The sequence below is a fragment of the Copidosoma floridanum genome, unplaced genomic scaffold, assembly GCF_036245765.1.
Source record: "Copidosoma floridanum isolate Cflo_tuat_1 unplaced genomic scaffold, Cflo_Japanese_pri ptg000030l, whole genome shotgun sequence".
NCBI classification, from domain to species: Eukaryota; Metazoa; Arthropoda; class Insecta; order Hymenoptera; family Encyrtidae; genus Copidosoma; species Copidosoma floridanum.
In genome coordinates this window covers 3,696,157-3,724,032 of record NW_028321907.1, presented here as the reverse complement: position 1 = coordinate 3,724,032, position 27,876 = coordinate 3,696,157, and the positions used below count along the sequence as shown (strand labels likewise).

Here is a 27,876-nt window from a genome sequence, read left to right as displayed (position 1 = left end):
CGCGGTATTTATTATCCGTCGCGTTAATATCCCCCGCGACTGCGCTTCATCTCCGATGAGTGAAAAAAAGAGGGGGGGCAAAAAAATTAAAGTGCAATGTAGACTCTACTTGAGCCCTATAGAAAAGTTTGTAGGGCACACTCGATGATGAGTAAAAATGAAAATCCGAACAAAAAAAAAAAAAAAAAATCAGGCCTCGGGATGATTTTTTATTTCTCACAAAAGAAAAAAAAAAAACACTATACGTATACTTAATGGCCAATCCCATGTCATTACACAGGAGCAAACTTACAAATTGAAAAAACAAAAAGCCCGAACAAGCGACAACTGTATGCGTATACAAGTAAAAGTGCATCCAAGCTGTAGCGCTCTACTCACCCGATCGATCAAAACGTCGAGAGGACTTCAGTATACCTGGACAAGAATATCAATAGTCCGCCTACCCTTGCACCACGGGGTAAGAAGGTGCACCAGTTTCTTACACTCAAACGCACCCGCGGGAGTGGCGCCGATTGAGCAGCATCCCCCGTTTGGCTCGTACACCCACCCGCGGCTCTTCGGTCCCGCAGTCGAGAGACTCACGGGAGATCAGCGCGCCGGCCGAGGAGGCGCGAGCCCGAGTATCCTCTTGAAGGCCTGGCGAAACTCGGGCGAGAAGACGGTGTAGATGACGGGGTTGAGGGTGCTGTTGAAGTAGCCCAGCCAGAGGAAGATACTGGCGACAAAGTCCGGGGGTGGCTGGCAGGGCTCGCAGAGGGCTTGTACGAGGGCGACGAGGAAGAAGGGCAGCCAACACGCGACGAAGGCCCCGGTTATTATGGCCAGGGTCTTGGCGGCCTTGCGCTCGCGCTTCGCCTCCATCGTCTCTCGGCCGCGGCGCGTCGACACCGACGTCTTGGCTGGCGCGGCTGTCGTCGTTGTCACAGCTGCCGAGGTCGCGCCACTCAGTGCGGTCACCAGGCCCACCGACGGTGGCTGGGCCCCGTTGTGCGAGGACGTCTTTTCCGGGGAGACGGACGAGGGCTCGGGCGTCGAACGGGTTATGGTGAAGGCGGTCGACTCCTCCCTCGGGCTGCGCGCCAGAACAACGGGATAACGTTACCTCGGATCATTCCAACCGCATCATCAGGAGTTTACCCGAGTTTAATAATAAAACAAAGTTTACCTAATACATATTTTGGAAATCGTCAATCATTGTTCGATTCATACGAATGTTAATTCGGTAATCCTCTGGTGGTCGATGATTAATTTCATTTTTCTTTTCGAGTTTTTTTTATGGCAAATTAATCAATGATTGGGAAAATACGTTTTTTGATTCATTTCTCAATCTTGTCCTCGTATTTATTGAATCGAGAATGTTCAGTGCGCTCCTCTGGATTCAATTAGTTAATAATCTCGAGAACGCGGTAGTTATTAATTTAATGCAAATCAATGCTTCTTTTGTGGTTTAATAATTACACGATATTCCGTAAAGATATTTCCGTTGCATAACTGTCCCCTCGAGTCTGTTGCCTAATCGTATCAGTGTAAAACCAGGGCAAGCGATGTTCCGGCGACTATTCACGGATGGAAACAGTATAAAATTAGTTTTTGAAGTTACAAGTGTCGCGGGCGCTTTGTTAGCGATTAATCGACACAAAAAGCAAACTCGCAATGAATGATAATAGATTCCACAACCGGCATAATGGAGTTCCTCCACCGAATGGTGTTGCAAAATCGACTGATCAAACGATTCTATGCAGGAACGAGCCGCTCGCGAATTTCGATGCGCGTCTGACCCAATACGGAGCTGTACTACTGAGACAGGCTAGACACGCGCGCGCTGACGATAATGACGTGGGGTGGGGTTTTCAAAAGGACTTACAACCTTCTCTGGACGAGCTTCAGGAGTCCCTTGCGCTCCCGGGGCGGCTGGATCGTCGTGCCGGGCCGCTTGCGAATCCGTCTCCTCGCGGCCTGGAATATCCTCCAGTAGAGGAAAAGGATGACCAGCAGCGGCAAGTAGAACGTCGCGCACGTCGCGAATATCTGTGGATTGGACAAGTGTTTTCTGTTAACTTTGTTATGCCTTACCAGCTGTTTTGATTGCTCCATCTCGTCTGATTGTGAAGCGCTTTGTCGGAAAATCGTAAACGCAACCGTGGATTACAAAAGCGTATGTTAATACAACGGAGGAAAAAAAAAAAATCGCCTCTCAGTCGAACTATCGTTTGGTTTTTCGATTTATTAACGATTTGTTCGGTATACTTGATGGTAATAAAGAAGCCAGAGACCAAACAATGTACTTTTTGCCACGCGATACTTTATCCTCAAAGTGCAGAATTTTGTTTCGTTTTTCCACGTTTGAAATCGGACAAAGCCAGAGAAAAATAAATCATTGCGAACAAAAATGTACAAAGAGTATACACGACGCTTCGTTACAACGAGGGAGAGTACCGTATAGTCGGGCCAGAGGCAACGGCCTCGAGAAACTCGGCAAAGTGGCAGAGAAAGAGGGGGAGGGCGAAGTAAGCCCAGATAGCGCTCAAACTCCCGCGAGTCGTCGACGTCACTTTGCGATCGAGATCTCGGGATTCGGAGCGCAGTGTCTCGCCAAACTCGATCTTCCATCACCGAACAAAAATCTAATTCACCCTTCCGTCACCCCCACCCGTTTCACCCCATTCACATGTACCTCTTCGTTTAGCTCCACTTTCCCTCTCCGCCAAAGCACTAGTTCTAACGCAGTTTGCTTTCTTTCGCTCCCTCTCCCCTCGATTAACAATTCAATTGGATCGGTCCTCCTTCCCGCTGTCTGCGTCTTATTCGCGCTCTCGTTTTAAACCTTGACACGCGATCCGTGTCCTCCCCTCCCTGCCCAAGATTTATTTCGACGATAGACAGTGGGTACATGTGTACGATAACCCACACCAGTGTTTTTAAACAAAACAAAAAAAAAAAGTTCCGACGCTAAGCGCGATACGGAAAACAAATCGGTAGAATTTTTTTTTCCTTTCATTTCGGGGAACAACCAAATCAAAGCTGTACAGCTCGTCCCCCTTGCATGTTTCTCCACCTTGGCCCCAATGGATGACAAATGTATCGAGTTTGGGCTCCCGCGTGAGATTTGTAAAACACCTACATTGCAACAGGTATCATAGGAAACCAGATCACCCGGTCGGGATCGCGATAACTCGATACCCCGGCGCGAGCGAGGCTCATATCGGGCGTAGTTACCCACGAGACTAATCCATTAGAGGCGCGGATGTATACGCGTACAGCACGAGAGAAAGGGGGTGGGTGGGGCCAATCAGGGAGTTTGTCCCAGGGAAGTAACCTCGTTTGCAGCCGCTTCGAAGGGGGAAAAACTTGGCGGGCGCCTTGATGCGATCTCAGCGTGCACGGGGGATATAGAGCGGAGCTGGTGCAAAATTAGCGGAGCGCGCGATTCGTATCGCGAGTCCATTGAATCGTGATTTCGAACTGCGCGAGGGCGGGCCTTTTTTTTCCCCCACGTATCTCGAGGCTGCTTGATAATTGAGTGGCAGGATTTGTCCATCTCCTTTTATTTTTCCTTCTTCTGTACTGATTGGAAATTCAATATCAGAGCGGAGGAATCCTGCTGTTCTGCGAGTGAAAGGAATAAGCGGCTTACGGGCGCCCGTCGCGATACAGGCGTTCATCGCGTCATTGGTGGGAAAAAGAAAAAGAAAAAAAAACAAAGTAGGCAGATTGATATAGCAAATTTTTCGAGCCCACGAGAATTTAGAGCGAGTCATATATATATGTACGTATGTTTGCAAAGCTTGGGTGAATACGAGCAGTGAGCCGTGTGTTTCTCTCCGCCGATGACGATAATACACAGCTTCGGGGAACAAAGCTTCAATCGGATTTTCCGGTACGCCGTGTGTACATATCCGTCAACTTTTCCCCCCAAAGCTTTGCCACGGTCGCTCGTTCCTCTGACGCGCTGGAGCTCCCCGCGTTGGGTACGGAAGTCTCGAGCAATACACAGAGACGTTTCCGATCGATGGGCGCTCCGGTACATTTTTTTTCCCCTTCGAATAATAATATATAGGGAAACAGTAAGGGAAAAAACAAAACGACTCGGTGGGCGCTTACCTGGTACGCCGAGTCTTGCGATACGAGGCACTTGCCCTCGGCGATGCGGTCCAGGTAGCCCGGGTCCTTCCAGCCGAGCTGAGGCGCCAAGGATACGCCGAGCGACACGACCCACACCGCAACCACAAGGAAGCCTATCCTCCGCGGATTGCGCGCCTGCAAGCAGAGCATAAATATTCATTCAAGGCCTTTGTACTGCAATGCAGTAAAACTTTCAATTTTTAATTTCCTCCTTTTATGGACCGTAGAGCCCAAGATAAACGTAAACGCGTGAGCAAGGGAGATTAGATTAGATTAGATTAATTCTTTATTCAAACCTTGTGGTATAACCACGTATGGTTCTCAAATAATTTACAGATAATTAATAGAATAATAGAATACATAACAATTAATCAACATAATTAATAACAATGGATTAAGAATACAGTGAAGTTGACAAAAGTAATAGTTCGCGATATACATATAATTAGAATTGACAAAATAATTAATAAAATTGGTTATAGTAATAATCGTGTAATTTGGCAGTAAATAAATTTAACGTTATTGATTAGACTTATTTTAACACTATTGTAAGATTGTATAAATTTGTTTTTATTAAAAATAATTTTAAAATGTTTTTAGAGTCGTGAGATAATGCCTTGTTAAATGGTAAATGACTACGAATAACAAGGTGTGCATATACCAGGCAATTTCGATAATTAAAAATTCAGGTGTGTTATCAAAAAATGAATCTGACTGAGCAAGCGATTTGACCTGGTAACAATTTCGTAAATAGATTCCGACGTCGCCACCTTTTTTGCCTAGACGATCGTTTCGAAGAAGTCGATGTCCAGCTATTTGAATGACTGAATCATCATCAAGATCCGAAAGAAATGTTTCTGTGATTGCTAATACATCAAAATCAGAATCGGTACACTTGAGTTCAATCTCATTAAAGTGCGTTTTTAAGTGGTTCGCATTAATATGTCCTATTTTTAAAAAGTTGGGGATAGGAATTTTGGTACTATTATTTAATTGGCGTCAATTTTGAGAATTATTCATACCATTAACGAGGGCCTTCAATTCAGAGCTCGCGGTGCAGTTTTATCTGTGGGCGTAGTGGATATGCGTACGTGAACTAGGGCTCCTGTGCGAGCACTGGCTGGCATATTATCGCATATTTTTTTTTTTTTTTTTTTTTTTTTTTTTTTTTTTTTTTTTTTTTTTTTCATCTCCCCTAGGATTGGTAGGAGCGAGAGTCCAGGGGATAAGTGTGTTTACTCGGGGGCGAGGATACGAGAAGAAAAAAAAGTGCTCGAGTGTAGATATTCGTGCAAGCACCGATGATTGGATACGCGCTTTAGATGTCACCGCGGATGAAACTGACGTGACGTCGAGGGTCGCTCTTTGCATGTTCGCTTGTACGACGGTCCCTCGGTCCTCGTGGCAGGAAAATTTTTCTTTTGCTTTTCTCGTGCTCAGCCAAGCTCTCGAATTCATCGGGCTGAGATTGAACGTGAATTCGAGTTTGTGTACAGAGCAAGCTTTGATGTCTCTAGATTATCAAGGCTTTGTTTTTATTTTCCTTCATGCGCAAAGAATCATTCAAGTCTTGTCTTTTGTAGGTAGTTTACATGAATTATTTTGGATAAAATACCGGATGCAGATGCCGATTTTTTATAAAAACAATAGCGATTCCGAGAAAATTTTACATTTACTTTGACAAATATTCTTTAACGGAATATGCAATGCCAAATGATAATGGGTCTCATTATCTCCACGTGCGTACAACTCATTCGTTTATTTTAAAAGTAAAAACATGAAACAAAAATATACTTGCTGAAAAAAAAAATAAAAAATAAATAACAGAGAAAAAAAAACACAGACACTATACATGTCTTGATCAAAGTTTACTCAACGCCAAGGCTCGAGGAGCGACGGGAAAAGGGACTTTTAACGAACTCCTTCGAACTTTTGCAGCCAGTGAAAACTAATTCAGCCGGCTCTTCCCGCGCCCTTTTCTCGTGATAATTCGACACGGCACTACCGAAGAGAAGAAGAGCAGCGTCGAATCGATTAACCCGTTGTGCTGCTCTCCAAAGCCGACACTGCAATTAAAGAGCGCGTCCTTCGGAAAACGGACCGATTCCGCGATCGACACCTTCCCTTTCCTGGGCGCCTCCACCCCTCTCTCTCTCTCTCTCTATTGAGCCGATCGAGGTCGACGTAATCATGCCTTTTGCCTGGCATTTCGTTTTTCTTTTCTCACGTAAAAAACTTTGAGCGCAAAAGAGTACGTATTCGCTTGCGGCGAAATTGGACATTTAACAAAAAAAAATCCACTCCTGTCACCTTATCGTAGCTCTGCATTTTGTTACTTTACTCTCCTCGACTCGTATTTTTCGTGCCCAAATAACCGATCAATTTTCACTTTTGTCCAAAGCTCATGGAAAAGTCATCTATTGCATCAATGTCGAATCAAAAAAATTATACAGCAATTATTTTTTAGCATCATCAACAACACTAACTTTTAAATGACCAACTAATTAACAAATCAAAAATAAAATTTCTAATTTTTTTCATTCTATTACCCAAGACTTTTTCTTTACTGTAGCAACATAACAAAGCATATTTGTAACGTGTTACTACATTCCTTAAAATAAATATTTTTATGTAACATTCAATTCAATTAAGTTACGAGCAGTCAAAATTACAGTCTCGGAAGGGCGGAGGGACGCGCTCCAAGGGCTTCGAGTTAATTAAACCTCGAGTTACATTTTTCGACCGTCGCCGGTGGAGGCGTCCGTGGTAATTTAATTTAAAATTTTGAATGTAAATTGCTCCCGGTGGGTATTACGCCGACTCTGGCAACGGAAAATTCAATTCATCGCGCGAATTTCAGTTGTTACTTGAAAAATAAATTGGTTTCCCGGCGATTCTTTCACAATGTACATATTTACAACTGTCGTGAAATGAATGCATTTTTCCCCACCCCCCTTCGATTTGAACTCGATAGGCATAGGGGAGGAAAACATAATTTCGCAGCACCCCGATTTTTTTACTCATTCGGCTATTGTTTGTTTATCCAATAAATAGCCGTTTAAAGCATCCCACGCCCATTTGTTGACCCGAAACAAACAAGTCCCGGGCGCCTCGTGTCCATTTTCTTTATCTTTTTTTATTTTTTCCTCTACTTTTTGTACAGCAGGTGTACAAGGTGGGCGCGCACGAGCCCGGTAAATGCAAGCAAATGCGCTCCGTTCGCGTGTATACATACGTCGGCGAAAAAAGCGATCGTCAATAAAAGAAATAAAACAAAAAGAAGAAAAAGTTATGTCCCCTTGTTAAGCTAGCTTCGGAAAGGACGTATAGTGCGCGTTCGAGGAAAGCCGGCCCCCTACGCTCTTATTTTCCCAGGGCGTCCAGATGCGGAGGTCCCCCGAGAAATGGATGTATTATATTATGAGCGATACCCTCTTTCGCTTAGACTCCGGCCTCGGCGTAAGGATCTCGTATACGTGTGTATTTTTTTCCTCTTTTCTTTCGTTCGGTCTCGCTCTGTGTATGGGTACGTCTAATCTTATTTCGTGATTTCTAGACGTATGTGTTCCCCGTGTCCAATTGTACACTATATACAGAGGAGAGGAAAGGAAAACAACTGAGGAGAGGAGATACACGTCGCTGCGCATTTATTCCATCTCGCCGTACTATTGGATTGTACGTAATGTGCAGTAAATTGTACTTCCATAATCGATAATTCGTGGCGAGAAGTTTCCCTGACAAAGCACATAAGATCTACGTGTGGGAGAAATGGAAGGAACGAGTGACCGACGGAAAACAAAGCCCGTATGGTATACACACTGTGAAAAATAATTATTATTCAATCGAGTAGGCGAATAATTTGTGTTACCAGGGAAGGAGTAAAAAAAAAAAAAAAAATGCACACGTAGAGTATCACTAGGGACGAGGGCATCACCTGTATGTAATTGATGTCCGTGACAGCCCAGTATCTGTCGACCGCGATGGCCACTAGGTGCAGTATCGAGGCCGTGCAGCAGAGTACGTCGAAGAAGGTCCACAGATCGCACAACATCGGCCCCAGCGTCCAACCGGACCTTATCTGCAACAGAGTTACGCACGTGTGTTGGTACATGTGTAAGCGAGTGACGAGTAAAGTTCAAACTTTGTTATTGTCTGGTCGCAAGCTTTTTCATATAAATATACATGTGTATGGTAGTATGTCCTAGATACAATGCCCGTAAAATACATTCAACAGTTTGTACCGCGTGTATATATAGCTTTCGCATGTGTGTCATTGGTTTCGTCATCGGTCCGCCGGATTTGCGGAAGTTTTTTGGTTGTCCTATCACGGATTACGCTGCAAAGCTCCATAATAGTCTGCATGTCCGACAGGCGTTGGCAAATTGACTTTTTCCAATTAGAAAAATCGGAGCCACCCGAACGCGGTGATTCTTGGCGCTACGGCGAAGGGCGTTTAATTTCGAGCAATTAAAATCACGCCACGGAAAAATTTATCTCGCGCGTCGTTCCGAAGTGATTAATTTCTCCAACTTTGTTTGTTTCACACGTTCAGGGTAGGGGGTGCCGATCAATCAGCTTGTATGAAAAAAAAAGAAAAAAAAAAAGAAAAAACTAGAGACTCGATTTGTGCAATAAACTAATTTATTGCTCCCATGGCACGATCGTTGTATTGCATAGAACTTGTGAGTGTTTATAATTTTACACAAATAACGATCTTGTTGGAAAGAAAAAAGCTGGTTGCGTGAAACGATTGAACAGATTTTGTTGCCAAAGTTTAGTAAAGCTATCCAACTCTACGTTTGTTCACATTTTATCGTAAAATTTATGCACTTCCGAGTGGTGGCACATTTTTCAACTAGACAAGCTACTTTACTTCACATACTTGGACGTAATTTTTTCACGCTATTTTCCACGTTATCTTTTTTTTTTGTACCATTGTAAAAACGTTGTTCTCTTCATGTCGCGTGAAAGTGTTAACGATCCCTCCATTAAAACCCAAGTAGCACCTCTTTCAACTTGAAAAAAAAAAAAAGGAAAAAAAAAAGTCAACCCCATACTTTACCCTTTTCCAAGGGGCCATTTTCAGCTCCAATCCCGTATCCCTGAACGAATAAACAACCGAGAGGAGATCGAAAGGAAAATCCAGCGCCAAGTCAGCGCTGCACCAAGCACCCGTAAATACCATCAACCACTTTCCACCACCATTCCTAAGCGCCACGGAGCACCTGCAACTACATATACTTGCACACCTCACGAATCTACGGCATTATTAATACGAGCTTCAGCAGCACATCCCCCGACATATATTACATCTACTCGTAGGAGCATAGGTGGGTAGAGTTATACCACCCCGCTGACTATCGATATCCACTTGGGGGTCCCTCCCTCCCAAACCTGGAAGCCGTCCAATAAGTTTTCTCGAGCGCCCTGAATAAGAGCACGCGGTTAATCAACACTCGAGAGCCCTGTAATAATAATCCCCGACTAATGTCTCCTCCTTTGTATAATATACTGCGGAAGAGCAGCCATCGTCTTACCTGTCTCGTGCACGTATGTGCGCGTAACTCGGCCGGGCGTGTCTTTAGCAGCCATCGAGTACGCGATGTACCTGCAAGTGCCCCCTCCCCCTAACCGAGGCCGCGGGTATTGATAACGGATACTCGTTAGCCCACGATCGCGAGAGTAGTTGAAAGAATGATTTTTCATGGGACTCGGCATCCACGTGGAATAATGTATGCATGCGAGTGACGTTGACTCCATATCCAACCAAATACACCAAGATGGGGTGGTAAAATATATCGATCGAGCGTGGGTGCGCATGTAACTGTAGTATAGGGGCCGTCAACCATGATGAGCCCGAAAGCTGCAGTTACATCCACGCGGACACGTGTAAAACTCTGGCGTCGTTGGATAATGATCAGCAAAATTCGGTCGATCTCGTATTGTTGCGCGAGCAATACGACCCTCGCTGGTGTGCGACTCCACCACCGTAGCACCCCAAAACGCGACATTCGCTACCGCGCAGCGTATATAGTTGGGCATGTTTCGCCGTATCGGGTTTTGCGCGAGCAAGTTCTTGCCGATACTCTGTACACGTCTCGGGATTTTCACCCCGTCCTACATACGTGTGCTCCCATATTTCCTTTTGGAGCTCGTGGTAATGGTCGTTTCGTCCTAATGCCCCGTCGACGCCTATACGTCGGACAAAGTGTATATACCTATACACGTTGTGTACAGGAAAGGACCAAATGGTTATTGTGATGGGATTTTCAATGCGGTACTTTTTACTCCTCCTCCCTACGGGCCTTTATGAAAATGGAGAATATTCGTGCTTACACGTACGTAACTATACCCTCCGCGCCCAGAAAAGTCGCTCATCTCTTGATAGCCAGCGGCAATCCAATCTATCGGATCAGCGGGACTTTCTCCACTCCCGGGGCCATTTGGCGCACTAATGTTGACGGTATCGCGCCTCCGCTAAACCATGGCACCTGAATTCTCGTTTTACGTGACTTTTTTTGCCAAACGAGTCTTTTATCCCCATTCACGCGAGACGATGATGATGATTACGCTATCGTCATCTTGTGGCTGTCATCAAGTGTTTGGGCCAATAGCTCGTCCCTTTTTTCCTTCTTCATTTTGTTTTACCATTTCATTTGGGATACAATTGTCGTCCATTGTATCTGTCACTCCCTAAAGCTCCCACCGATCCTTTGTCGATACCAATGCCCGAGTATTGTCAATGGGAGAATATTTATCAGAATGTGTGACTCATGAGTCGGATACCGAAGGAATACGTGGAGTACCATCGACCATGAAAAATGCATTTTCCCCTGTATGTACAATGCGATCGAGGTGTCTCCATCCAAGAGCAGTCAAGCAACCACACCGCGCCTCAATAATTCATCGAACAATTTACGGAGCCTACGTACAGTCACCTTGGACCTCTCGCTTACACGCGTCGTCGGCAAACTTTGCACTTGGATGAAAAGGCCTGCACCGGTCTAGTGATGACATCTGTCTACAACGCAATATGGACAGGAGATTTGCGGTGTTACTATACCCTGCGCGATCATCAAGATAACAAAAACAAATGTGAGGGACGACTCGGCGTGTCAAAATTAATACACGTTTCGGGTGGCCAACTCGCAATATCGTCGATGACCTCCGGATAAAGCTGCGGTCAGCGCCGTCAAATAGTCGAGTAAATAACAAGGAGAGGTGGAAAGGAAGAAAGAAAAAAAAAAGTCTTCTCCAAACCCTCTTCCACAGGCAGCATGTAATAATATAATACTTGTAGAATCTCCCTGGGGAGAAGCGCGTGCAAGGTAACGACATATTGTCCGCTCGTGCGATGTTTCCGTGCGATCGCTCGTCACAGTCCCCCGTGCGTATATACATAATATGTGTGTGTATTTATACACAGTCATGCAAGGATTGGATCCGTCCCCAGCACAAACAAGGAACAGTATAGTGATAGAGAGACACCCACATGTACCTCTATAAGCGCTCTCTGTGCGCGTTTCACGGATATACAGGTACCCCGTTCGCTCGTGTACCTATACCTTGGCTGAGTCGGGGGATGCCGCGTGCAGATTAATTTAGGCCTTTTTCACGTCTCGCTCGAGCCGAAATTCTTATATGTGTGGGTGTTTGTGTTGGCTTCGAGTGGAATGCCCCAAAGGATCGGCGCTTTTGACGCTCCGCTTGTTTCGCCGGTATTTATACACGTTAATGGACGAATTTTGAAAAAAACGTCCCCCCCCTCAGCCCCTATTTTTCAATATTATTATTGTTTTTTTTTTTTTTTGTTTTCGTTGGCAGTGAAACGAGAGGAGCCATGAACCGTGTGGGCCTGCAATTGGATAATCTTCATCAACCGGGGGGGTTGACGCGTTTATCATCACCCGAGAGAAAAACAAAGCCAAGCGACCCTGACAAATCGATTGTACGAACACATACACACACGCGCGCACCTTTAAAAACAGGCGGGGCGATTTCAAATTCAATTTGCCCCCGTGGCTATCCGGGAGGGAATTTAAATATTTATGAAAATTTAAGAACTGCGGGCGGTACGGTGAGCAGAGGAGGAGGAGAAGGGGTTTATCTCCCCGAGGGACGGTGCAGGGGCGAACGGAGGCCGCGCTGGTAATTTTCGCGACCCCGTACGTGCACTGGTGGCGGGGTCAATTGAAAACTCTGAATTTTGTACACCAAAGGAACGAGAGACTCTTTCCTGGGAGGCTATTGTTGTCAGGGGGTTGATACCAGCTGGGCACTGTGAATCGCCAGATGAAACACTCGAATTTTCTTTTTTTTTTTTAGAACTAGCCCAATGGACTTTGAAAAGAAAATCTAAATAATTCGCACGTTCCGGAGTAAAAGCTCGTGCCCCTAAAAATCTAATGTGCCCCAAGGAGATTTGTACTGATACCGGGCAAAACTGTGCTTCCGGCTGTGGGGGTAAAAATGGCTCGGTGGATTTGAAAAAAGTCGAGCCACCAATTACACGCCCTTTAGCTTCATAACTCTGCATATAGTTGTGAGAGGTATGTGTACATACCAAACGCACGAGTCCAAGTCACGAAGACGTCGTACATATACACGAGAAGAGATAAAGAGAAAAAGAAAAATTGCACGCACGTACGTAATAAATATCGTGCGCGTACGTAGGGCTGTAAAATATATGTAAGCGATTCCAGGTCCGAGCCGGAACCAACGTGACTCGATACGGGGAAACGAGCCCATATAAAAAGTGGACGTCCGGATAAAACGAAGCGCCCCCCCCCTTGGACAGGGACAAAAGAGCGACTAATGTACAAAACGGGCCATGAATGTCGTGGGGCACGTATAGGAGGAGGGAAGCAGCCGCGACAAAGAGACACGTGATGCTCTCATCCACTTGACTCGACGGAGCAGAAGAAGCGCGTTCCGAGGGGGAAAAAGTGACCACCAAAGAGGCTGTAAAGTAAAGCAGATGCGCCGAGGAGAGTTTGCAAAGTGGCTCCTTCGAGCCAGAGGGAGAATATATATACCGGAGGGTCGGCGGGGGAGAAGAGAAGGAACCAGTCCAATCCATGAATGGACTTTCAAGTAGGCGCGCATTCAAGGCCTCCGCCGTTGCTTCGTTTCCCCCTGTTCTTTCTTCCACTCGGCGTTGTCCACATATTTCACTTTCGCACGCGTATACATATATATGTGCTCCCATTTCTCGCTCCGTAGATATATATATATCCGGCTCTGTTATTTTTCATCATCACCCGATGCGTGCTCCTCTGCTCTTGTCATATTTTTATCGCGCCCTTGCCACTGTGCGGCTCATCACACGTGCACGAGGTTACACCGGTCCATGTGTCGTAGGATACGCAGGAAAGGAGCTATACGCAAAGGAGAAATAATGATGACAATCATCGTAGAGTACGGTCCCTTCGAGACTCGGAGCTCTAATGAGATTTGAGACCGGGGGCGTACACAATACATATGTAATTGTACTCGTTCCCCCATTCCCGGATCTCCGATGCCATTGAGTAAAATTATTGCTTGGGGAGTCGCGACGCACAATGCACCCCGTAATTCTCCCGTCCGCGGTCATTGGACACCAACGCGGTTTCGAATAACTGTTTTGGCTGCTCTGCACCTGTGTATACATATATATACGCTTAACCGCCGAGGATGTGGCGTCGAAAATATCTAAAGTTGGATCCCGCAAAACGGAAGGATGGAGTTTGGTTGTTAGGAGCGATCGGGTCTTCTTGTCGCGTTACACAAATAAATATCTCCGGGTTTATCCAATTTGGGGAGGTACATGGATCATTGGATTTGTTGAGAGGAAATTCGAAAATGAGCTTCGGTTGAGCCTCGCTCGGGATCGTCACGTATTGTATACGAGGCAGGGTGCAGCGCGTCCGAGTTTATTACGATGAATTGTCCTAGCTGGATCCAACGCAATTTTTTTTTCTCCCCCCCAAAAAAAAGCATGCGGTTTGATTTTTATTTGATTTATCTTCGTTACAACTGTACGTCAAAGTGTATTATATGGCTGCCCCGAGTGTATCAGGTGGCAAAAGCATCGCAACCTCGAGAAAAATGGCGCGCGTGAATATTACAGGCACGCGAGAGTCACAAGGTTGTAAAGGAATAGTATACACACGCGCGAGGTGCTTTACTTTCTCTTCTCCCGCAGTTGACTTCGGTGTATGTACGTATAGCATAGAATAGGGGGAGGGGTGGGATGGGGGTGGCTTCTGATGGGTGTCAGCTGTTCTGCTGCGAAAGTAGCAAAATTTGGCGAAAGAGCGTCCCCGTCGTCGAATAATCGCGCCAGCTACAAGACCGTGGCGCTTTCCATCCAACTTTGCAGCCTCCGTACTTTTTATCCCCCAAGAGCGTGTCTCTTTTTCTCCAACCCCTTTGTTTAACCTCTCTATATGTTGCTCCGCTTCAATTTTCTCGACGCTTTTGTTTTTCTCTCGTTTTGTCCGCTCGCGCCCATCCCCTCCCCCCCATCTGCGGGGTTCCTTTTTTTTCTTTCCTCTTCCTCTGCTACCGGCGTTTTCACCCTTTCTCGTTTTTACTTTTTTCTCCCCCCCCCCCCGCTGCCAACATACCTTCGCGTACTCATTCAACGAAATAACCCACTTTGGAGCGCGAAACACTGCGGGACCAACATCTTTTTTCGTGGTCGCCGTTCACCCACTTTTTTTTCTCTTTTCCCCCTTTGACTGCATGGAGGGGAGAAGGGCATTCGTACCTTTGATTTTCCAACGAATGGATCTTTCACTCGAGTAAATTCTTTCTTGTCGATTAATTAGGAGTTTGAAGAGGTCCAAGGGGGTCGCCTGCATATACGCAGTTCTCCAATAAATGCAAAGCTTTGCCAAATGGCAGTTTGTGCCAGCGAAAAGAGAAAAAATTCACGCACGAAGAAAAAAAAAAAAAAAATGGTAGCGAGAAAGCAATGCCGTAGAAGGGAAGAGTGAGAAGGTGAGATAAGTGCCCGAGTCCATCTGGTATAGTTCCTCGCAAGAGCGAGCACGCCGAGGGAAAAAAGGGGGGCACCGTGCGGCACTACTACACCGCAGATTGCGAGGCACAATGGGCCGTCTCTCCGCGACTCGGCGGGAGCTGACGCTCGCAAAAGTGTTTTATGCTCCAGCACAGCAGAAGCCTCCCCCTGGGCGATGACGAGGATAAAAGTACAGCAGCAGAACTAGACACCAAGACGCGCTCGCATCAAGAGTGAGCGGCCGAGCTTCTCAGTCCGATTCGGGCACACGCCAACCCCTCCCGACATATCAGTCGCATTACCCGGATAATTGCGATCGAGTCTATTAAGCACCGCCCTATGATGTGGGGCTTGCGTATAAGGAACACATCGGTGTCCATCCGTCGGTGAACTCTCACCAGTGGTTTTAATTGGCGCATTTCAATTTGCGGAACTTTGACCATTGAAAAACTGTATGGAGCTTCGTTTGGGCGTGCTCCGAGCAATGAGCTGCGCGTGTGCGAAAGGAATAAGTAGTATGGCTCTGAATTTAGTCAGACGTGACGTCACGACGTTGCCTCGTGCCGGGCCGTTTGTTTATACTTTCATGGGCTCGGGGGGATTAAGTTTGCTCGGCGCTCAATTTCCTTGACTTTGTTCCTCGTGTTACGACCTTTCGCGTCGCGGAAGAAACATCGGCTTTTACTTCCCTTGTGTCGCACACTTAGGTATTCGAGCTCAAAATATCGCGATCTTTTTTTTATTTTTTTCTTGTCGTTAAATATTTAAATGTAATTGATGTTTTTCCGCAAATGCACAATGTTTTACATTACCGATGTGAATTAGATTTTTTTAAAAAGATGTTTGTACACCGACGGATGGGGGGAGTAAAATTTGCTCCGTTGAAAAATGAAACGTCGTTTTCTTTCCAACACTTTTCGTAATACGATTACTTGACGCGTGAAACCGTACGTGTCTGAAAATACCAGAGTTGCGCAAAATTGTTGATTCATACCTTCGAAAGGGGGTAATGTGCTGTACTGTATTCAGGCCAAGTATCAACATAAACACGACGTTTATTCAGGTTACATCGTGTCCCCCCCCCCTCCCATTGTGCGCCGCAAGAGTGTTTTTTCCCATTCGGGGCACGAAACCGAATTCGTTGATATTAACACCCCGGCGATCCCCGTTATTTTATTTATTGCGCCCCACCACCGGAGCCCCGAAATATTATTGTCATTCGAAATTCAAACGAGCCCATTACACCCGAAAAACAATGAAATTTAATGGTCCGCGAGGGTTCCTCTTGTCGCTCGAGGACCGGCAAAAAGTTTCGTATCCCTACTGTGGGCCAATTTAATTGAAAACACCATCATTTTTATCGAGCGTAAAACTCTCGCTTGCAAACAAAAAGTTGTTTTTCCTCTACCAATATACTCACAAACGTACATGTCCTTTTTATTTTTACAGAAAAATGAAAGAGCGAGAGGGGCCTCCTTTATATCGCCTTTTACTTTCATGACGTGCTGTATACATATATACCCGTGAGCAGGCACTTTCTAGCGCCATAATATATATATACACGGGGGGGGGGTGTGAGGACACGATATTGGCTGCCGTTCGGTCTTTCCACGGGGGAAAAAAGAGAAGGACTAAAAAAAATAAAAGAGGGAATAAGAAGAAAGAGAGGGTTTTCCGAGTTTCGGTAGGGAGAAAGACAGAGGGACAATAAAAAAGGAGTTAATGAGAGAAAGGTCGCTCCGAGCAGCTGGGAAAAAGCGAAGGAAAAAATGAAGAAGGAATCTCTCCGGCGATATTGCGAGAGAGCCGGTAGGTATTTTTGATCTGTACGGCTTCCTATTCATTTCCCCTTCCCTTTCCGATCCCCACCCCCCATTGCCGTAAGCCTTAGCCCAGTAATTTACAATTTTATCTTGCACGTCGAATAAAATTAGACTCCCCACGGTCACCACTGATGCCGTAAATCTTGTTTTTTTTTTTCTTCCGCTCCTTTCCTTCGATACGACAGACACACATCTGGTTGTAATTTCCTGCGAATTTCCTCCTCGGCGGCGCACCACCCCCAAATGCAAGATCGACCCTTGCACGCGCAGTTTTAGTTTTTTTTTTTTTTTCCAATTCTTCCATCCACCTGGTTCCAATAACAAAACAAACACGGAACGGAGAGCGGCAATAATGGCGAAGCCGTGGGCAATCGGCGTTATTAATTTCCCAAAGTGTTGGTATCCGACTTACGTCCAGTTGGAAATGATTGGTCGCGCGCGTATACACGATCGGAACGTATATGGAAAGAATAATGGCCGGCGCGAGTGTCCTTTTTGTCCTGATGGTCTTGCGCGTGTACTTATTTTCTCGGGGCTGGCAAACGTTTCTAGGATATTTTAACGTGTTGGGAATGTTTTTGCAGTAACGAGATGAAAGAGCAAAAAGGAAGGTTTTTTTTTTTTTTTTTTTTTTTCAATGCGAAAAACATATGCATTTTTCATAACAAAAAGTGTATTTGGCTGTTGTAAAAACATGTAAGCTAAGTGTTACTTCGGTAGGAGAGAGAGAGAAAGAAAAAAAAAAAGGTAAAAGTTGAAAAAAAAAGTGGGGAGGAGAGGATAACTCTCACGCTCTTTCAGGCTTTTTACTCTCGCGAAGGCGCTTTTTTCTTACTTTTCAGGCACCAGCCGAGTGCTTTTAAGGTATGCATAATTTGCAAATATTTACTGGCTTATCGATAGCTTTTTGCGATGGCGTTAAAGAAAAGTATATGTACACACCTACATCGGGTGTCGGATGAAAAATAATATGCTAGTGTACCGTCACAAATTTGCCGATATTCAAGTTTCCAAGAAAGAGCTTGTATCATCTTCGGGTTTTAAAGTAATTTTCATGAGATTACTCCATTAGGTAATTTAGTTGAAACTTTTCATTTGTCGGCAAAAAATACTTAATTTCGAAAGTACAGTTTGTTCATTTTGACATAAATTTTGTTGAGATAGTTGAACGAAACATATGAGAAAATTTCACCATTTCAACCAATTTACCACAAGTTATCAAACGTTGTTTTTTCCAATCCGTAAATTACTTGGGTAATTTTTACGGGCACCCTCTACTGTCTCTGTTGGAAGGGTGTTGATTCTCATACCGCACTAGGACCCTCTTGCCCTATTTTCCATTACCCAACTAAACCCATTACCCCTGTCTCGACTACCCCAACTAACCATTCTAAACTTCTCTTTCCACCCATACACTGACCCTACAAGTTGAAAAAAGATATTCAAAAAATCTTACAAAGTAATTTTTCGGCCATTGCTGAAAAAGTTTAAGTCTTACAGTATACATTTGACTTTAGGAAAAATAATAATGGATCATAAAAAAATACATTTATTTGCTGGAAAAAAAAGAAAAAAACGTCGATCCTTACGCCTCAATAATTGGAAAAAAAATAACTTGAAAGTATCAGAAACTCCCTATTTTTCTTCAAAAGTTTTGCCGGAAGAACTTTTGCACCCAGGAGCGGTATAAAAAGAAATGTGGATCTCTGAAAAATAAAATATTTTTTTCTGTAACATAATCCTGATAGTCTGCACGACACAAAGTAGAACTTCACAACTTGATGAAATAAAACTTTTTTAGCGTTTGACTAAAGACAATTATTTGTCCCTCTCGATTCATCTCCTTTTCTCCACACTAGGACACCTCCAGTCGAGATAAGCATGAGCTATCCACCGCTCAGCTAAAACTTCGGGGAAGTTAATTTTTTCAATCACATTTAAAACGAACGAGAACACGTTCGATATCTTTAAAAAAAAAATGTACAAGACTATAAAAACGAAATTAAGTTAAAGTTTTTGTTTGGAAGCGCAAGACAGCGCTATAACAGTACATGCCCAAGGAGATAATCTCGAGGGAGGAGGAGTATGTCGATAAATTTCGACGGGACGCAATATACGTTTCGCATATTGACGTCGTATTTATTTATAATCGATTCCACCGCGGATAATATTCATCGGAATGAAATTACATTCCGTCACCCCCTCCTCCCCTCCTTTTTTCTTTCTCCCTCTTCCCGTGGAATCCGAATGAGTTATGGTTTCCAGATAATTTCCGGACGGAAAATCCACTTTGTAATAAAATTTCCGGGACGGACAAATAAAAGAAAATACGCCCCCGGAGATAAATGAAAGCGGGCCCCGTCGCTACAAGTAGCTCTGTTAAATGTACTGGATGGAACATACGAGAAGGGGGGGAAGTGCACACGCGTCGTCTTGACTTGAAGAAATTTCCTCGCGAGGAAAAAAAGTAGTCCAGGGGAAAAAAAAATAAAGGGGACAGCTCCGGATAGGATTCCTCTCTCGCTCTCTCCTTACCCGGTGAACTCACCGAGGGGTTGCTTAGCTGCGCCCACCCTCGTTTCCATATCTCTTTGTCTCCTGGGGTTCGAGTGGGAAACAATGCACATGCGTCATCTCAAAGTTAAAAAAAAAAAAAAAAAAAATGGGACTTTTTCCGATAAGAAGAGGATACAGCGCACAATTTTGTTCTGCCTAGGTACATAAAAACGCACGCGCAACATAAAGTCTACTCGCTCTTCTGCGTTTTAGATCCGTATCGGTGATTAAAGCGCCCCGAGTGTATTATGGAGCAGCTAAGCAGCAACTTTGTCGCCGATACTGCGGGAGTTACCGACTACATTATAACGGATATGTACAACCCCCCACGATCGCACAGTTCATTGGTACGTGTACATTAAACCGACATGAAATCAATATACATTTATAGACTTGTATTGATGGCGGTTCAATGATGGTTAGGTCGAGTTGATTTCCAGATAAAAAGTGACATTTTTTTTGCGTGAAAACTCGTTGAAAGAAGTCCTGCCAAACACCGGGCGTTCAAATTTTGTCGCACACTTCGCAACTTCAAAAAAAGCCGAATTAACTTCGGACCGCAGTTTTTTATAGATAGGACCCCGTGTATCATCACTTTATCGCCGGAGCTGCTCATTAATTTAATATGAATTTTCAAAGTTTCAAAGGACCACTTCGCTCGAAATCGACGCGATTCTTAACAACCCCTCCTCAAACGAATAGCTCGTGTGCCCTTGTAATTTAATTAGTACCAAACCAAACGAAATGCCGGGCGAATTCAGCCAAGAGCAGACCTAAAATTCCTCGGTTTTGGCTTGGCAAGAAATTTCCCGAAATTAACTCCCATCGTGCATCATCTTGAATGTTTGAAAATGCCAAACATAAAGATCCCCTCTCCTCTGTGTGGACTTACCTTTTGAAAGGGCACCGGCTGACAGCAGATCTTAAAAGCACGAAATACCTAACATTATATGCATGATTCTTAAAAAAAAAAAAACAGTAAATAAATGATGGAGAGAAGAAAAAAAAAAAAATCATTTTCAGTACATTTGGCGCTTTTCAGTGAATCCCCTTGGCCGAAGCTTGACCAACAGTACCGTCCTCAGCGTGTTTCGCCCACCCTCGAATAATCAATGCACGACTTGATCTACTCCTCCACGCCTGCATCGGAGAGCTTGCAAGCTCGCACACCGCGTCGCATAATATCCACAGGGAAGCGGTTCAATTGAGTGTCAACGGCAAGGGGGCAAGTGTAGTTGCAGAGCGGCGCTTTCGAATCCTGTGAATAACGGCGCGTCGCGAGCAAGGGGTGAGCCTGCGATTGTTGATGCACGAAACGACGCTGACCACCCAAGCTAATTACTCGGACAAAAGGGACGTGGAAGACCGCGAATCCCCTGGGGGAGGGGGGCATTAACTTTGTTCCGTGGAACTTTATAAGTGGTTTCCCGGTTTCAGGAGAAACAAAAGCCACGCCCCCCCCCCTCTTTCGTCCCTTTTTCCCCGACGGGGGTGGGTGGGGTATCGCCGTTTAGCCAACTTCCTTGTTTAGCCTTTCATTTCCCGTTCGGGTGCGGATGACTGCGAAATAAGATTTTCCCCTTCGCGCCCTCGTGGTTTTTCCAACGAGGAAGATTACCTTCGCCGCGTTGGGCGCCCAGTCATCGGATGGTTTTTTTCTTTCCTCGCTCGATCAGTGGAGTTCCTTTGTCTTCTTCTTCTTTGTTGTTAAATTATCTCGCGTTAATGGCTAATCGAGCAAAAAGTATGATCTAGACAAGTGGTACCGAAGTAAAAAAAAAAACAAAAAAATTATCAGGTCTGTAAGCCGTTAATCAGTTTTTTGTTTTAAATTTAAATGCTCGAGTTTCATTGTACTATCATTTGTGTTCCAAATTAGATTTTGTTGAGATGATTGAACGAAGTATGTGTGATTTCATGCTATTGGGTATTGCTTTTTATTTTACATGCTTTTCTTTAGGCAGTTGGAATAGTTTTTTTAACATTTTTATCCCTTGACCTTCGAGAGCTGTTAGGTACACACGGCTGCAGGTAATAATAAAAAAAAAAAAAAAAAAAAAAAAACGACACCCATTAAAAAACTCTCGTATGTATGATTATAGTCCCTAAAATTGTTAATCTCCCACTTGGATGTATTTAAAGAATGGAGCACGTGCAGGTGATGTCGCTCATAAAGTGATCACGTCGGTTTCGCAATTTTTCCAATAATTCACGGTAAAACGATTTCGAAGTACGCGAGGGATCATTTATAATGGTGTTGCAGGCTGCGGCCCCGTCTCCGCGTCGAAAATTGGTTCGAGCCGGCGCTTCGCAACATCCGCGCTGTAATGAAAAGCGAATCGTAAAATCGATATCCGAAATCGCTCGGCTACACGTGGCGCGTCGCGGACTCGTCACTCCATTATCCTGTTAAACCGAACGATATGCTGTCGCGTCGAATTTAACGACCAGCGCGTGTTGTATTATGTCACACGAAAATTTTACAATAGCCGAGCGCGCCCCTGTCTGTCTGTCTTTACACGCTCAACTGCAAAATATGCGAAACTCGGGTACGTGTTACGCACGAATCCGAGTTACTGACTTCATAGCCGTTGGGGAAAAAAAAATCACTTCAACCACCGGCTCGGGTACTTTTTTTTCGAAAATTGAGCACAGAGTGAAAAATAGTGACGGTAATTCGATTTTTGGTTGATAAGGGCACTCCAATGTTCATCCATACATCGGGGCAATGGTGTGCCCTACCACTGTCTACCTTCATACATATACCACCGAAACGACAGGCGTCTGACATTATCGCGCGATATGTAATTTGCCCGGGGTATATATACCTTATACGTTTCGCCAATTTAACCCGCGTAACGCGTAACGAGCTCGTGCAACATTGGCGCAGCCAGCCGTCTCGTAACGGCGCTCGGGAGGCTCGTTTGCCGCTTATTCGCCCAAATTGACACACATGCCCCCCTCGTTACTTTAAATTTCCCCGGACACGCGTACAATATGTGTATACAATATATATAGTATACGGATGTAAGGAGCAGCGTCCAGAAAGAGGAATGTGTATATATGGGGGTTTGTTTGTCCGTACGCACCTCGGAAACGGCTCCCAGGGGCATGACGAGACACGCCACCATGAGGTCGGCCACTGCTAGGCTCACAATCAGGTAGTTTGCCACCGACTGAAGATTTTTCTCCATCATTATTGCCACTATCACAAATATGTTGCCTGGAACATTAAGAAAAGTGTTAGTGAAAGAGGTAACTTGGGGGGGGACGAGCTGTTTTTCAAGTTACGAGCTGATTTTCGTGCACATCTCCATGAGCCCTGGCTAAAAACGCGCGACGAATTAATTTTGTAAGGTTTTTGTTTGTAAAAAATATATTTGCAATTCGATGTCAGAGGGAATGTAAATTTTGTTGAAACGGCTACTCAATTTCGTTTACTGCAAAAAAAAAAAAGACTGTATTACATTACCTTTGGACGAAAACGCAAAACGCCAGTCATCCATCTCGGTTCACGCAACAAAATTTGAATTACTCACCGTTTCGTTTATTATACAATTATAATACACTTTGCATACATCGTTCGCAGTAAATGGATAACTTGACGCAAATTATTTTCAACGAATGTCGAATAATGGTAACCCGAGCGAGTTAAATTAACATTAATACCAAGCAGTTTTCAAACGCAGGTGCATAAAATATTCATTGAAACACGCAATTTAACTTCGACTTGGTCCCATACTCGTTACTCATATACTTTATTTAACGATGCAATCGACTTACTTAATGTCATCACAAGCGACAGCCGTGAAATATTAATCGATGCCGGTAACTTGTTGCGTCCCTCTACTATGACATACTTATGTATATACAATACAAAATAATTTAATTTTGTAAAATCGACGTTCGTACGAAACAATGGAGAAGTTGAAAGCTAACGTGTTTCGCGACGTTGGGCGGAAAATCCCTGGCCTATATGTGAAAAAAAAAAAGAAAGAAAATGAGGGAGAAAGAAAACGTCGGGTTGACTGTGCGATACGTTATTACACTCGCGCATTCTTTTCTCATTAGTCTAAGTGATTTCCCTTGTTTCGGATGAAAGAAAAAAAAAAAGAAAAAACACAACCTGTTCCCCGCTTGCGATGGTAATGAAAAAACGCGGTAACTCATTTCGAAGGATAAATCAGTTTCACGTCGGTCTTTACGCTCGTGCCCCAACACGTGAAACGTATACTTAACAAAATACTTTTTTATTTATTTTTTTTTTTTATTTTTCATCGTAAAAGGCGCGCGTGCTCTTGTTCTACTCGAATTAACGCCGAGCCGTGCACTTCCGAACGCGATCCAATTCCCCATTCAAATCAAATTCCCGCGAAAAGGGAGTGTAAGAGTGGCGCGTGATTAAACTGTCGTTTTTGCCGAGCGTCGCCCTTTCATTCATTCCCTCCTGACCCGTTTTTTCTTTACGCAAAATAGCGCTGTATAGCATGTATATACACCAAGAGCCGCGGGCGGAAAAACAAAGGGATCCAAGCAGATGCTGGAGCAGATGGAGATAAGAGCCGTGTTTATCTCTAATCCGGGAGAACGCGATTCCAGGGTTTAAGGGCACACGTACGTACGTGAGCGCTGAAAACGTTATAACGAGGATTTTTTCTCGTTTCCAAGGGCTCGGAACGCTGTGGAAGCTTCATCCGATTATACCCGAGGGCCCTTTGCTACTGCGAATTACTTTTAATACTCGTCGGACAAGGAAACATTGTGTTTGGGTATTTTCTTCCACTTTTAGTCGGGAATTAGACCGGTTGTACTCGTAATTTCCTCTTGAATTTCAAGGTGTACCGTAACATTAGTTCATTAAAATAACGTGAAAAAGAAAAAAAAGGGGGGGAAAGTATGAGCTACTTCCAAGAGGAGCTACATGATCCGTAAATCACTCTCTCTCTTTTCCTGTATACAAGTCCTAGGGAGTTGCTCTCGCGCTATTCACCCCTTTTTAAAACCTTATTCCCAAAAGAACAGCGCGAGCGTGTGTTTTTCAAATTAAGCTCTGCGATTGATCACGCGCAGGGAGCGAAACATCCCAATGGCTGCACCATGTATTACGTAGTACCTATACCGGGGTAGCGAAGGGCCGTAAATGCGCCTTGGCAAAGTCATGCATCGTAAACTCCGAGTATATGCATCGTATAAGCGTATACTAAGTAGGCACATCAGGTAGTAGTACTAGACGGCTCATCGAGTCATCGAGAGCACCTCCCACGCCCTGCAATCGATTATATGCGACAGAGGGTCCTACTTCTCTTATACTAATATCCAGCCACGCGCATCCTCTCGAACCCTCTCTTCCTCTCCAATCAGAGCGCCGTCTTTCTTCCGATTTTTACCAACAAGTCGCACGAGTATCCATACAGTATATCGCGTCCAGGGACAACTTTTAAGTAGCTATAGCGGCATCAGCATCCTCGAGACATATTTGATGCCCGCCTATACGCGCGATCAGGTGGGAAAGATTATTGCTTGGATGGAAGGGGAAGGAGGTTTGATGGATGACAAGAGAGAATGAGCGCGTATAAATGCCAGAAGATCACTGCTGCGCCGCGTGAAATCGATGCGGAGGGAGGGGGAGGGGGGAGAAATTTCAATACCCCGGAAGCTTTTCGAATAACAGCGCGACACCGCGGCCTCTGCCGTGTTTCTCTCACTCTTTCCCTTCGCTGAGCCTATGTGTATATATGTTCGTGCGCGGTCTCCCGACCAATATTTGGAATCAAAGAAATTTCAATTTGTTACAATTTTATTTTCACTTTGTCTCTTTTTTTTCGTTTTTTGCATCCTGCGAATGCAACGGTAGAAAAAGATGTCAAGTAACGTTAGATCTCCAGTGTTTTTCCGGGACAAAGTAGAGGGAAAATATATATTTACGGACGTTACGATGATTTTTTTTTTCTAATTTTTTCATAAAAAAGCACATATATATCAGTTTTACGAATTATTTACCGAAAAACTGTAGTTTCTCGACGAGCATCATCATGCACATTTTTTGTACTCTACGTAAGGCTATAACAGATAAGTGGTTGTGCAGCAGGTTAGGCAGCAATTTCAGTACCAAACGAGGCCAACCCCTTCGTTTCCAATGTTACGGAAAAATTTTGGCAAAATGCAGACCGATTGCTTCTTCTTGGATGGTAACTTGTTTCGTCATCGGAGTCTTTAATTTGGCGTTCCAGGAAATATTGATGCCTAACTTATTTGAAACTTTCCGTATAGCGAGGGCTCGAATCTGATATTGGAAAATCGCTGGGATTCCGGCTTTCAAGTATTTAAATTATTTTCAAATGAGAAAAACCTTTCGATTATTTCAACTATGTACCACCAGCCTACAACTGTACACGTATTTATTCGTCATATACAATGTGTGTATATACTGTGGCCTGCAAATCGAGAAACTCGAGTTTTTTTTTAACTTTTACATTCATCTGAAGCCAAAAAAAAAAAAACGTTTTCATATCCAAACACAAATAATGCAAGGTTATTGTATGAAAGAAAAAAATCTTCTTAGAGGTTTTTACAAAAAAAAGCATGAAAAAGAAAAACGTTTCACAATTGAGATAATTGCCCATTTACCGCATGTAAATTTATAATCTAGAAACAACACAAAAGTCCATGCGACGGAATGTATTTGTCATCATTGGAGCGACATTGAGCTGTACTTATTACTTTCGATGTTTTTTTTTTTTTCGTCAAAAAAGCTGAATTGTATTTTTATTTTTTCATGCTAGAGTCTGCAAAGAAAAAGAGCAGCACAAAAAGTTGGAGTTCGCCCAAGGTCGATCGATGTTTTATTTCCAATGAAAATAGAACCCAAAGGGAATCTCACGGTTTGCGTACACACGAATGCAATTCCACTCGTAGAACTCGTAGAAAAAAAAAAGAGCAACAAGTGGGTTCGATTTGAATGGTAAACGAACGTATATTGTAAAACACCTGTTACCCACTATTCTGGTACAGTTCGCAGAACAGCTTCATTGGTCGAATAGAGTATAGCCTAGTATACATACGAAAAGCATATGCCCCCAAAAAAGAAACAAACTTCCCAAGTTTTACCGGAAAAAAAAAAAAAAAAGAAAAAAAAACTATATTCATCAGTAGTATAAGTGTATGACACAGCAGGCATGACGGTTAAGAAGAATAGGAGGGATGGAAACATCAGGCGCCGTGTAAAGTGTACGCGCTGGTACCAACAGTAGGGAGGGGGGGGGGGCAACACGAGAGGAGCAGAAGCCCGTGGAACCTGAAAACCCGAATACTCATACCACGCGAGCAAACACTTCGTTGCATATTTATACGTCAGGGTAGCAATCGCCTCCACCCTGTACCTTTTCATTTTTTGTTTTTGTTTTGTTTTCATGGCTCAGCCACGCCGAAGGTGTAGTTGTACACCGTATCGTGCGAGCGTACATGTAAGGCAGAGATGGTGTTACTGCCTTACCAATCATAATTTCAATTAAATTCAATTGGTATTCCGCAGTTGTAAAATGAGTGGAAAGCCTCGTAGAATGGAAGAAGAAGGAAAAACAGCTCGTCAATTAGTCAGACGACAATGAAAATACCCACCGACGACGGTGATGAGGATGAGAAAGCCGAGCACAAGGGCCGTGACGATGTCCGTAAAGTCTCGAAAAAAGGACGAGCCGTCAAGGCCAAAGTGGGCGGCGTCGGCCGGTTGTAGGCCATCACCGAGGCTCGCCGCGTCCATGATAAACGTCACGCCGAGAGCTCCTTGGATATTAGGGCTTCGGGGGCTCCCTTTGCGGGCCGCAGGGTATCTCCGCCCGCATCCCAAGCCCTCCACCCGCCACCTCCTCGATCCTCGTCCACCTCCTCTTCCTCCTCATCCCCGCATACCTCCTCCGTCGCTCCACCCTTGGATCGCTGCTCGGTGGACTGGTCGGCTGACTGAGTGCGACGCGGGGCCACCGAATCACGGACGATTAGCCCCAGCTGCAAAAATCATTGGGTTATTACGACTCCTCGTGCTCTGTACCTAAGATCTTTTTTTTTTTTTTTTTTTTTTTTTTTTTTTTTTTTCCAGGGACAGAGCTCTATGGTGTGCGAATTTATTGCCCACGATTTTTCTTAATCGCCAGATGGATGGTCTTGTTTTCCGGCCAACTGCTTGCCGAGCGGGTGTAGGAAAGTGTCTCCGATTCGGGGAGTTTACTGATTTTTATTTCCCTCGTCCCCCTCGTTTTCGTTTATCGCAATCTGCACACGGCCCTTTTTTTTTTTTTTTCATACTTCGAAGGATATTCTGTGTACAAATGACATATCCATAGGTGGCAAATGGTGTGGAAAAGGCCATTAGAG

General features: G+C 44.4%; 2 protein-coding genes across 2 annotated transcripts in view; one reads left to right on the top strand and one right to left on the bottom strand.

Moving 5' to 3' along the window:
* tn (tripartite motif containing protein thin) overlaps positions 1 to 27,876 on the top strand; it is a 154,800-nt gene that overhangs the window by 76,220 nt on the left and 50,704 nt on the right. The gene's annotated exons all lie outside the window — the stretch shown is intronic.
* On the bottom strand, positions 437 to 27,321 carry 5-HT1 (serotonin receptor). Its single transcript, XM_014352087.2, has 6 exons — positions 27,124 to 27,321; positions 22,596 to 22,729; positions 8,057 to 8,200; positions 4,102 to 4,257; positions 1,868 to 2,028; positions 437 to 1,072 (listed from the first exon to the last, which is right to left on the bottom strand). Exons 1-6 carry the CDS (start codon positions 27,263 to 27,265, stop codon positions 589 to 591), a joined length of 1,221 nt encoding a protein of 406 aa, XP_014207573.2. The 5' UTR covers positions 27,266 to 27,321; the 3' UTR covers positions 437 to 588.